Below are 13,039 nucleotides of genomic sequence, written 5' to 3' on the forward strand. Positions count from 1 at the left end.
CACTCCCAGAACACAAAGTTCCACTGCGGCTGGCGTATTCGCCTAAGTTAGTCGGGGCAAAAGTCCTCCATGACCGCCGATGATGAGGATGGTCCTTCTTGTCTCCACCTTGGAGACGTGACTTGGGCAGCACCGCATCGGTTGCTCTGATTAAGTTCCCATTGAGCTTAAGTCCATCAAAGACAGCGCGCTCATCCAGCGTGGCAGGTTTTCTGGTCCGGAGCTCAAAGGAACTGGAAGCAGATAAAACTCCATTTCCACACAGGCTGGTGAGGTCTAACGTACGGTGAGTGTAGGGTAAGGTGCCTGTGAAGTGTCGGGAAGCCAGGCTACCTTTAGAGCCCGAGTCTATCTGCTCATTGAGCCGAACGGTGTCATAAATGGACCTCTGGGGGACATAACAGTCATCAATGTTCAGGTCCTCCTCCTCCCCCTTCCCCACACAGGAAGGGTTTTGTCTGAGGCAATCTGGTCTGCTCAGCGGTTTCCCCATGCTATAACAATTGTCACTACTCACTACAAAGAAAACACTAAGGATGAAGTGACATCCGTTGAGGTACTTGTTGTTTTAGTGCAAATGAAGTAATTGCAAAAAATGCTCAAAGAAAAAAGAGCACAGCTAGACCATTTACATGAGGTGCAACTATGTGCAAAGTAAAAAATATATTCTCTTCTAATAGACAAGTTAACAAAAAGTCAAATAAATACTACAAATGCTTCACTTATGATACAGATGTAAACTAACATTTTCCTATGTGTTTGCGTTTCTAAAATGTAACACAATTTACAAAAATATTACAGCAATAAAACTGTGTCAAACATTAAAAAATAGGCCTGTATAGCAGCTTCTCCATAAGTATTATTAATAGAAAACAGGTTTGTAATACAGTCACCCATCCAAGGAATATTCCTTTAGGATCTTTTCCTTGAATTGTCAAAACTTAATAAGTATTCCTTTAATCCAAAGTGCTTCTGTTTCCCTGAAATCCTCGCAGAATCCAACGCGAGCTGAGAAGAGTCTTCAGTGCAAAGTGATATATCCACAGAGAAAACCGGCAGGCTCAGTGAAAACTGTGGGCAGTTCTGTGGAGAGCTGGTACTCCTGGATAAACAAAAAAGCCTGCCCTTTCTCTCTCATCGCTCCCCTCGCAATGACAGACACCCTCCTGGCAGAGGGTTTCATGCCCCGCCCCCGCTCATTATTCAGACAACATCTGCCACAACTCCATTTGTGCTTAGAGCCGCTCCGGCACATGTTGATTGGTGGACACATGACCCTTTTTTTTCCTCTAATTCCCCTTATGTCTCCATGGCCCATATGATTTCACTTCTAAGCATTCTTCACTCTGCGTCCTGACATAATCATTCACTTTTTCTTTTTTTTTTCTCTCTCCCAGTGACTAAGGGAATGGGGAGTGAAAGCAACACACAAGCTTTTGTACTTCACTAAAAACAACAGAAAAAACAACAAAAAAAACCCCTTAGACGAGCAGACAGCAGCAGCTCCCACTCTGATGACATCACACTTTTCTGAAATAGATACACATTTTCCTTTTTTTTTCTCCTCTTGCCCTCTGTTTTCTCCGTGTGGACGGTTGCTGTGGACCCTGCAGATATTCTTAATTACTGTGGAATGCTGAGGGAGGCACAGGTCCCAGGTAATTTAACACCGGCGGCTCTGCCAAGTGCATGAAGAGGGCTTTTTACGTCCAATGACCAGGGTCGGAGAAGAAAGGAGGATAGAGAAGATAATGAAAGGAATTTATTTTTGTTTCCTGGATTGTCTACATTGCAGCCGCGTAGTGAGAAGCCGAACAATCCCAACTTCTTTGTGTAGTTCTGTACGCTTGAGAGGAGACGGAGAGAGGACGCTGGCAAAGATAAATAAGCGGTTAAGATCCGGTAGGATTTACATGGGGATGTTCAGCCACTGAAACATGAATACTGTTGAAATACTCAGGCTTTTAAATGAATACAAATTATTCCTGGGGTACTTTTAATGACTGCTGCAGGTCCCTTTGTCCCCAGTGTGCTATGAGTTTTAAAGGCGTTGTGGAAGGAAGATAAATGATGATAAAAACCTGTCAGATTTAGATTCAGAGTTTTAAAACCTAATTATACAAACTGCCTATTAATGGATTTCTATGTTACTTCTGTTTTGTGGGAGTATATATAACTAATGAGGTTCATTTGAGAGAAAATCCAAACATTAACCTATAAAAACCCAAACATCCACTGTCGACCAAAACTATCTAGTTGTAAAATGTTCAATACCTGTTGATCCACTAATATATCTATCAATACATGTAAATAATTGGTGTAAAAAGCAGTTTGTCATCTTTTCATGGTCATCAGATATGACCCATTTGGACGTTCAGAAGCTCCCTAATGAACGTGGAAACACCGTCATCTTCTACAACACAGGTGTCAAACATGCGGCCCAGGGGCCAAATCCGGCTCGCCAAAGGAGCCAATCCACCCTATGGGATGAATTTGTGAAATGCAAAAAATACATTGACAATATTAACAATCAATGGTGTTAAAATCATTTTAGCTCAATTCAATCTAAAGTGGGTCAGAACCAGTAAAATAATATCAGACAAACCTATAAATAATGAAAACTGCACATATTCCTCTTTGTTTCGGCGTAAAAAAATGGAAAATTACACAAAAATGGTTGCATTTACAGACTGGCCTTATACAAAAATGTCTGAAATGTGGAATTGTACCAATATTCTACCTGTTACAACTGTTATCCACTGTCATCTGTAAGTTTTGATGCATATGTATAAATGATAAATTAAGGCATAATATTGTTAACATTGTACTTATTTTTCGTAAGAATTTTAAGGTTCATATTTGTTCATGTTATGTTCAAGTACAGTTCATAGATGTAAACATTTTCATTACAGAATTTTACTTTTTTCACTCAAAAACACACAGAAAACTGTGGAGTTGACATTATTTATAAGTTCTCATCCCGTTATTTATAATAATTTACTGGTCCGACCCACTTTAGATCATATCAGTCTGAATGTGGCCCTTGAACTAAAATGAGTTTGACACCCCTGTTCTACAACATTGATTCACCAGTAAAACCCATGGAGTTGGATTAACGACAGTGGATGGACACATTTGTTTTATGTTCAGTTAATGATATATTTTACAGAAAAAGTCACTTTTTCTTCAGTTTTGTCTGTTTTTGATATAATAACCCTCAATTTTACATAATCAGTGAATTAAATATCAAAAAAAAAAACAACCTGATTTTTACTGGAAAAAAAAAGAACAAAACAACTGAGAGTAATCTTACAATAAATGGTGAAAAATCACTTAAGAAAAGTTCAACACAGAGAAAAATTCATTTGGGAATGGCCACAAAAGTAGCACTGGGTCTTTATGGGTTAAACAGGAAACTAATCATAGTCATTTTATGGCAAAACAATGTGTATTTCAACCTGCTCTTGGGGGTTTCATGTTTCACTTTGAGATGAGTGTATGATCACTATGTGGCAGTGAGTAACACTGGGTGGCCCCAATGACACGTTCTCACCAGAGTAGCCTAAATATGATTCAGTAGGTGCAAATTCCTCTCGAAATGGCAGGAGACACTGATGTAATGTCTGAATAGCAAAAGAAGACACCCACGCTAACCCCCTGTAGTGTTGAGTCACACTGAGATACCCTTTAACGTATAAGAACATAAAGATATACGTGTACCAGGACGCTCCCTGGGACAAGCTTCCACAAATCACACAAATATAAGAGTAAACATATGAAGTCAGGCATGTCTCCTTTAAAGCTTGACCTAAAATGGTAACGGCACATGAAAGAGAGTGCTTTCTGTGTTTAGTTCTTTCTTAGCAGCTGCCAATAAAACCCACTTAAACACAGCAGCAACAGACCGATCCACAGAACACAGAACAAAATATGACACAATCATACTAAGTGTTTTTGGCTTTCGTACATGAAAATTTCCAATACTGCTGTGCTGTTTTTTATTCATTCTTCCCTGGATGCTAAACCCAGATCAGCAGCGGAGCAAATGAGTACAAAAGAGGAGTTTTCCACTAGCAGCTGGGACTATATGCCCTCTCACCCGAGACTGGTGACAAGAAAGAGGGGGTAGAAACGCTGTGACAATGCTGCTCAGCAACAATCTGAATCAATCACTTCTTTATAAGTTACCCTGCAAGGCCTTTGACTGAACTGCACACACACACACAAAAAAACACACTGGCAATCCTCCACCGCTGCTACCCCAATGATATTTTAATCCAGGTTACTCTCCACTGAGTGCAGCACCCCCATAATTGAAAAAACAAAATCCCTTGACCTACATAGTTGCCGGGATCTGTGTCAATTCCTATACACATCTGTTTATAGTGTTTTATTGTAATACAATATAATACTATAAATGAAGAAGTAATTCATAGCATCACATCCAAATATAGGTTAATCTGCTTTTGGACAACTGCAGGAAGTTATAAGCTTTTAAAATATTTGGCATCTATTTGTAAATCCGGCTAATGGTTACCCCTTTTTTTTATCCTTTATTGATACCAAGAGAAGACAATATGGTAACATAGCTTAACCATAGACATAGAAAATGACCTTTAGTGCAATTAAGGAGCTGTTTGATATGGGAAAAAAAAACAATTACTTTAAAAAATATAATAAGGAAAAGAAAAAATTCTTAGCAATTATAATTTTGATGTGTTTTTCCATTTGCACTATTTTCAAATGCATAATTTTCGGAATTTGTATTGACTAATTTATCTTGCAAACATTCCTAAAATGCATATAAAAGTAGTATGCCTGTTTAATTACACGTACAGTAGTGGAAAAAATTATTAAACCCCCCTTGTTTTCTTCAATTTCTTGTTCATTTTAATGCCTGGTACAACTAAAGATACATTTGTTTGGACAAATATAATGATAATAACAAAATAGCTCATAAGAGTTTAATTTAAGAGCTGATATGTAGCCATTTTCCACGGTTTTCTTGATAATAACCAAAATTACTTCAGTTCTTACGTCAATAGTTAAAGCATTGTACTGCCAAATACAGTGCTTTTAGGCATTCCGTGTTTTCGTTTCTGTTTTAGTCACATGATACACACTGGAGTTATTACTTGATTGCATAACTATTGTTTTTGATGACTTTTGATGGTCTAATAATTTTTTCCATGGACTGTATTCACTGAGGCTAACAATGTATCTTGTCTAAAACATTCAACCTCAATAAGACACAATTTACAAAAAGGAATGTTTACAGAGTATTTTTTTCACTAATAGTCTTTGGAGCGTATTTCAGAAAGACCAAATTAACACCAGACCACTCTTAGCTTAGACCTGCAGATAACGCTGAGCTTTGATGGGTCAGAAGTAAAAGCACAACAGTGTTCATATTGATCTGTGCACAGGCTTAGCTTCATTACTGAAGCCACTGAATCAAGTGACACCCTGCTGGCGGCCACCTGGCTGTGACGGTCCTTCCCTACTCCACCACCATTGCATATGGGCCACAGCTCTTTTGTTCACACCAGATGCCCTGAACCAGCATTCCCCAGAGGATTGCCACGTATGTAGCAAGTGTGTTTATAGTGAAGAGCCTGCAGCTAATCTGACTCATGCAAATGTGGTAGCTTTAAACAGCCTTCAACAGCTTTTAATTTCTCACTTTCAGCTACTTAACCGTCAAAAAATCACATTTGCCTCTATTTTGTCAGAGTGGATGTTGCTTATTTCCAAAAATACAGACAGGATATATTCTGTAATTTCATAAAATTCTGTAAAGCCCTGTGTGTCTTTTTTTTTCTTTTTAATGTTTTTATATTATATACCCGTTGTGAAGCACATTGAGTCTGCCTTGTGCATGAAATGTCACATACAGTCACAGAAAAAAATATCAGACCATCAAAAATCATCAAAAACAATGGTTATGCAATCAAGTACTAACTCCTGTGTGTATCATGTGACTAAAACAGACAGAAAAAAAACATGGAATGTCTAAAAGCGCTGTTTTTGAACTGAAGTGATTTTGGTTATTATCAAGAAAACCATGGAAAATGTCTAGATATCAGCTCTGAAATTAAACTCTTATGAGCTATTTTTGTTGTTATCATTATATTTGTCCAAACAAATGTACCTTTAGTTGTACCGTGCATTAAAATGAACAAGAAATTGAAGAAAACAAGGTTGGTCTAATAATTTTTTCCACGACTGTACACCGTTGCCTTTAAAGTTGGAATAAAATATTTTTACCACTTCTTATGAAATGATTAAGACAATGTGATGTATTTTTGATAGACAAAGTGTAACTGGGACTCATTACACATTATTAAGAGGTGAATACTAATGAGTATAAATAGGAATAAAAAGAAGAATGTGTCTGAAAACCAAATTATTCCAATGTTATGAGCAAAAGTGCACAATGAGTAAACTGCAAACCCCTTTGAGGCACATGTGCGATTGTGATATTGGGCTAAATAAATAAAATGTACTAGACTTGGCATATGCCCCAGTGCTGACATTTATTAGTACACCCACACATGGAGGCTGGATGTACAGCATGGGATGTTTAAGGGCACAGCTGATGGCTCATTACTGATGTACGAGGTAAATTGGACTCAGTATGTAAAAAGGCACGTAGTCCCTCTGCAGACATTACATCACCAAGTTCACTACAGTAGCAACTGAAACCAATCCCCTGTGAGCACGAAACAAACAGATGCAAATGCAATACAGCCTGTCTACACAGATCCACTTTGTGTTGCTGTGATCACACATATATTCATATAGTCATAAACCCTATTATTATTACTATAAGCAGTAGAATGACTAATAAACAGTGCCTGTATAGTACAAGTAAGATAAATGCTGTTGTTAATTTGAGAGAACCATACCTTAAAGGCCTCCAGCTGCTGGTTGATGACATCCGTCTCCATGCCAACCGCCTCCTGGGACGCCTCCTTCTCCACAGCTTTGCAAAGTTTGTCTTCCACATGCTGGAGTTTGCCATACAGCTCCTCTATTTTCTGGAGAGTACTTTGCACCTGCACCTCCCTGCTTTTGGCTCTGTCCAACAGTTTCCCACATTGTTTACTCAGAGCATCCAAATCTCTCTTCAGGCCAATCAGATCAGGGGAGTCTTCAGTCTCTAGCATCTTTTTACAGCTGTCCCCGGCATTGGCTGTGTTGGCCATTAGTTCTTGCAGCTTAGTAATAAAGCTCTGAATGCTGTCCTGCTGTTCTTTGAGAGTAGCCAAGTCGAGGTCTACTGGAGCCATGCTGTCCAACTCATCATCCAGATCTGTGAATCTGGCGAACATCTCACGGATGCTGTTTTGGAACTGCCCAATACCCTGCAGTTTACCCTCCAGGTTTTGACACGTGTCCTCTAGCTTCTGGTTAAGGGTGGTGTAGTCTTTTTCTACACTGTCAGCTTGCAGTAAAAGGTCTGTCACTCCATCAGCATCTGGGACATCTACTACCAGGTCCTTGGCCAGGGTCTTCAGGTGTTCCACTTGGTTCTGCACTCCCTCTAAGCTCTTATGTTGGGCTTTCATGTTAGTCAGGTTCTTATTGCTGTGGGCCTGGACTCCCTGTGCTTCGTATGAATCAACCTGCTTCTTTGCTCCTTCAAGATGCCCTTTAGCGTCTTTATAGGTGTCGTTAAATTCCTTAATTGTGTGTGAAATCTTCTCCAAAGATTCCCGCTTGTTCTGCAGCATCTCCATCACGTTGTCGACTCTTCTGCCGATACTAGCCCTCTCCTCTTGGACAGCTTCAGTGTCCGTGTTGGCCACCTCCAGAAGGCTATCTGCAGCCGTGTTCAGCTGCTCCACCATCGCTCGGTGCTTGTCCACATCCTTTTGAAGAGCTTTCACCTGAGAAATGGAGCTCTCCACAGCAACAGGATCAACAGTGAGCTTGACTCTGCCTTCACTAGTTTCACACTCCTGAATCCAAGAGCTGAGCTTCTCTGCATGCTCCTGGTACTTCTGAGATCTCTGCAGGGCAGTTTGGAGTTTGTCAGCCTGTTCGGAAGAGCTCTTCTTCACTTCTTCCCAGTTTGAGGAAAGGGTGTTCAGCTGCCCCTGCAGTGCTAACTTCTCTGCACCATCAATGTTCTGCAACAGCATCTCCCCTTCTCCAGTGATAGTGCTGTAAACCTCCTCACGTTCACTAAGAGCTTTCTGGAGCTTGCTGTGCTCCTCCAGTGTTTGCTGCAGGATGTCTGCTTTGGCAGAGATGGACTGGGGCTTAGACTGGTCCTTGAGCTTCTCACCCAGCCATGACTGGAAGTCTTTGGAGGTCTGATGAAACTGCTGCGAGCTGGCAAAGGTCGAGTTCAGCTGCTCAATACGTTTGGCTGCAAAAGAGAAATGTAACAGTGAGGGAATTTAATGCTACAATACAACTTTACTTAAAACGTGGAAGGTATATATTTGGCAACTGATGTTAAAAAAAAACAACAAAAAAAACAATACCTACTGTATATAGTATCTATATAGTACATTTCTAATATAGAATACCTAGATTTTGAGTATGTATACATTACAATAGCTTGTAAAGCAGGGTTGTCAAACTCCTTTATGTTCAGGGGCCACATACAGCCCAACATGATGTGAAATAGGCCGGACTAGTAAAATAATAACACAATAATATATAATGTCAACTCCAAACTTTTCTCTATGTTTCACAGTGAAAAAAGTAAAACTAGAAAAGCACTCGGAGAGCACAGACCTCCGCCAAGGCAGATCAGTGTGCCCCCCCCCGATCACCACCAAAATTTTATCATTTGTTCCTTGTGCCAGTATCAACATTTCCTGAAATTTTCATCCAAATCCATCCATAACTTTTTGAGTTATCTCGCACATGGACAGACAGACAGACAGACAGACAAACCAACGCTGACAAAAACATAACCTCCATGGTGGAGGTAATTACATAATGAAAATATTTAAATCTACAAATTATCTTTAAAAAAAATGCAAATAACATGAACTATGAACAAACTGAAATTTATTTAGAAAAACAAGTGCAATTTTAACAATATTATGCCTCAGCTTATCATTTATACATCATTTCTACATGTCCATAACAGCTTACAGATCACAGTGGATCTACAAACACATAAAACATTTAGTAACGGGCAGAATATTGTTAAAATTGTACTTGCTTTTCTTAAGACATTTCAGGTTGTTCATACTTGTTGAAGTTATTTGCATTTTTTGAGAAAGAACAGTCTGTAAATGTAAACATTTTCATGTACTGTTCCTTTTTTTACACTAAAACAAAGAGAAAAATTTGGAGTTTCCATTATTTCTAGGTTATTATGATAGTATTTTTTTTTAGATTGAATTGAGCTGAAGGTGGAACCTAAACTAAAATGATTTAATGATATAATTTTTGCATTTCATAAATTTATCCCAGGGGCTGGATTGAACCCTTTGGCGGGCCAGCTTCGGCCCACGGGCACATGTGTGACCCCTTTATAGCATGGGGGTCACACATGCGCTCTAATAAGATTAATAGTCCTATAATTTCTAGAATTTATACAGAGGCAAAGCTGGCACTTTAAATAACAAGGAGAGTTAATAGAGAATTTTTTATCCTTATAAATTTGACAATATTACATTATGAGGTGAAGTTAAAATTCAAACCTGCTCTTTCTTCCAGTTGTTTGAAGGGCTTGCTGACACTCTCCAGCTGCCTTGCCAAGTCTGCTTTGAGATAGTCCTCAGTCACCATTGCCGTGAGTTCAGCGTTGATGGTCTCAGCCTCTTTCAGCTTCTTCCTCTCTTCCCTGAGCTGAGCTGAGATGTTCTGCACATTCTCCAGTTGCTTCTTCACAGCATCAGGCTGGGTGCTTTGGCCCTGGTGGTTGGTGAGCTGATTCTCCAGCTGAGTGGCAGTGTTACTGAGGCTCCTCAGTAACTCCTGAAACTGGCCTGTCTTCACCGCTGCCTGGTCAATCAGACCATCGCGCTGGTCCAGCTGTCCTGTAAGACCCTGCCACTTCTGGGTGACATCTGTGAGCTGCTCCTTCACCAGTTTCCCACTTGATGGATCCTGGTTGGTAGAGGAGCTGAGAATGGCAGAGGCAGCTTCCTCAAGTTGCTCATATTGAGGTTTACGGCTTTTAAATTCATTCTGGAGGATCTGGAGGGAAGAAAAAACAGTAATTTTTTATCGCAAGGTGTGAAACAGAATTTTAAAAAAGCCTAAAACTAAAGCTCGAAGTGAGGAAAAAGGTAATTAACTCAAAAAAGACCTGATGTACATAAATAAAACTGAACCTTAACGAAACAGTGGTTTAGTAAATCCTATCCTATCCATATCGGTCTTTCATCCTACCATTTCTAATGTTCTAAGTCAAGGCTTGCCTCATAATACCTGAAACTAAAGATAAGAACACTAAAACTAAATTTAAATTTAACTAAAACCACCAAATAAATCCCTCTATTCATATAAAGTTGCAGCACGTTTTACCCAAGTGCAATATGGGTACTGAACTCATTGCAATGACAATACCTCAAATAAGGATATATATTTAACATAGTCAGAGTCAAAGTGCAATATATATTTATCTCTATTGTTTCTTGGTTGGTGACATGCTTGTTTTTATTCTGTATATATATTTACACTTTTCTTTCTTTTAAACTGTTTTGCACAACGCACCACTAGAGAGATGTTTCTTTTAACTTCGTTGTACATACACTACCGGTCAAAAGTTTTAGTACACCCCAATTTTTCCAGTTTTGTTTTGAAAACTAGACTTACTGACATCTTGACTTTCTTGGCAATTTCTCTGTAGGACAGACCTACATTTTTAAGTGTTATGATGGTCTGTCTCTCTTCTATCGTTAACTGCCTTTTCCTCTTTTCCACTTTTATAGTAACACACTACTTTCTGCAGTACAATACGGTTCAAATAATGCTCAAAACGGTATGGTACCAAAGTGTGTTCCAACTCTACTTTTAGACAGAGGGGGTTGGAAGGAATTCAGAAACGTTGGGACACATGTAGGAATTGGTAGCACCAACTTTCCAGGCTTGATCAACCTCCATTGCTGCAGAACTACTTTAAGTTGTTAACCCATTTCTTGTTCGCCTTTTTGTATAATTCTTAAATGTACATTATTTTTCAGTTTTGTTTAACCTTACCTTTTTTTTTTTTTTTTTTTTTTACCTCTGGCAGTTCACCGCTTACCTTTGTACCATTTCAAGCTGTTCATTGGACTTGAACTTGTTTGAATTTCAATAAAAAACTGGAAAAATTGGGGTGTTCTAAAACTTTTGACCGGTAGTGTATGTATAATGACAATAAAGGCCTTCTATTCTATTGTATTGTATTGTATTGTATTCTATTCTATTCTATTCTATTCTAAATCTTAAAATACTTTTGCACTCACTCAAACTGGAATCAAAACCCAAACTATACGAAAGCTTTATATTATGTCACTTCATATGTCATTATCATACCTGAACTTGTTGTTTCTGCATTTTAAGCATGTTGGGGTCAATTGAAAGAGGCCCAAGAACACTCATCATCAGCTCTTTTTCTGAAAGCCACTGCCGGAGCTGCAGCTCAGTAGTCTGGAAGATGTCCAGGTTCTTGTTGGACTCCTCCAGGTGCTGCTTCCTCTCCTCTACTGAGCCACTGACATCTGCCCAAGCGGCATCTGAGCAGGAGAGCATTAGTCAGCACAACAGCACCTTTCCATCCTCTGTCCTAGTGTTTTAGCAGCAAACCTCCCCATATGGGAGACTTGGCACTACTGCTGTGCTAATTTAATTAGTGCAGGTACTCAAACAGACTTCCACTCTGGTTACATGTATGTATTTTGTCCAGACCACACAGGCACCATGTGAAATACACCATTCGGTTACATCCTTTGCAAAAAAAGTGTAATAAGAAACATACTTATCAGTGGTTTCACATAATTCTGGCAGATTCAGTGACATTAATTACCCAAGGCCATCTGGAGACAGCACCTGAATGCATACCTATTTCTGCCAGCATCTGCTTCCACTTTGCTGCTTCGGGAGAGTCTGGATGAGTTTTTATCAAATGTAGAAGCTTCTCTCTGAGCTTTTGGAGCGGTTCTTGCTTTTGCTTCATGTTTTCTTCAAATGCCTTGGAGAATAAAAGAAATTTCATGAATGCTTAAACCTGTGATTTCCAATTAAATCTGTGGCGTCATGAGTGTTTCCCTGGAGAAGCTAATATAACTGTACCTTCTGCTGTTCAAGCTGTGTTTTCACTGCGTCTTTCTCTGTGGCTGCACTGTTCCAGGAGGCTGCAGTTTTCTTCATGTCCTTAAGCCAGGCCATCATTTCACCTGTCTCCTTTTGAGCCTCTTTTACCTCCTGCAACAAACTACTGAGCTCAGCCGTTCGACTCTTGAGGGTTTCCCCGAGACTCGCGTATCCCTCGTTGACAAATGACATGTTCTGCTGAATTACCATCAGCTCTGAAAAGATAAGGAATTCCACTGAGTGTCCTTTAATAATTTCACCACAGTTTCATAAAAAGGTTATAGCAAACATGGTTAAAATGGTATGTGTAGTGCAGTGTGTCCAGAATATAAAAATAATAATAGACTTCAGGAAAATGAAAGCACATGCAAATTCACGCTATGTTCTTGAAATATACTGAGTTTCATAAAAAAAAAAAAAAAAAAAAAAACTGAAGACTTGCCATATAATATTTTTCCTTTTTTTATGGATCTGCACTGCAAAAATCTAAATCTTTCCCAATGTATTTTTCTCATTTCTAGTCAAAATAAGAGTAACTTTTCAGTGAGATATAAGAACTTATTTTTAGACAATAGATCTTGAAAATCTTATTTCTAGAAATCTTACTAAAATCATTTTCACTTGTTCCATTGGCAGATTTGTTTTGCTTAATTTAAGATTTTTTTGCTTAATTCAAGCTAAATAATCTGCCAATGGAACAAGTGAAAATTATCTTGGTAAGATTTCTTGAAATAAGATTTTCAAGATCTATTATCTAAAAATAAGTTCT

At 38.9% G+C, this 13,039-nt stretch overlaps 1 protein-coding gene across 1 annotated transcript in view; it reads right to left on the reverse strand.

The window, feature by feature from the left end:
* The window catches only part of dst (dystonin), a 172,158-nt gene that overhangs the window by 51,072 nt on the left and 108,047 nt on the right, over positions 1 to 13,039 (reverse strand). The window contains 5 exon segments of the mRNA XM_030155752.1: positions 6,909 to 8,377; positions 9,672 to 10,170; positions 11,494 to 11,693; positions 12,019 to 12,148; positions 12,250 to 12,485. Of these exon segments, the coding sequence (XP_030011612.1) occupies positions 6,909 to 8,377; positions 9,672 to 10,170; positions 11,494 to 11,693; positions 12,019 to 12,148; positions 12,250 to 12,485 (2,534 nt within the window).

Source organism: Sphaeramia orbicularis, chromosome 15 (assembly GCF_902148855.1).
Source record: "Sphaeramia orbicularis chromosome 15, fSphaOr1.1, whole genome shotgun sequence".
NCBI lineage: Eukaryota > Metazoa > Chordata > Actinopteri > Kurtiformes > Apogonidae > Sphaeramia > Sphaeramia orbicularis.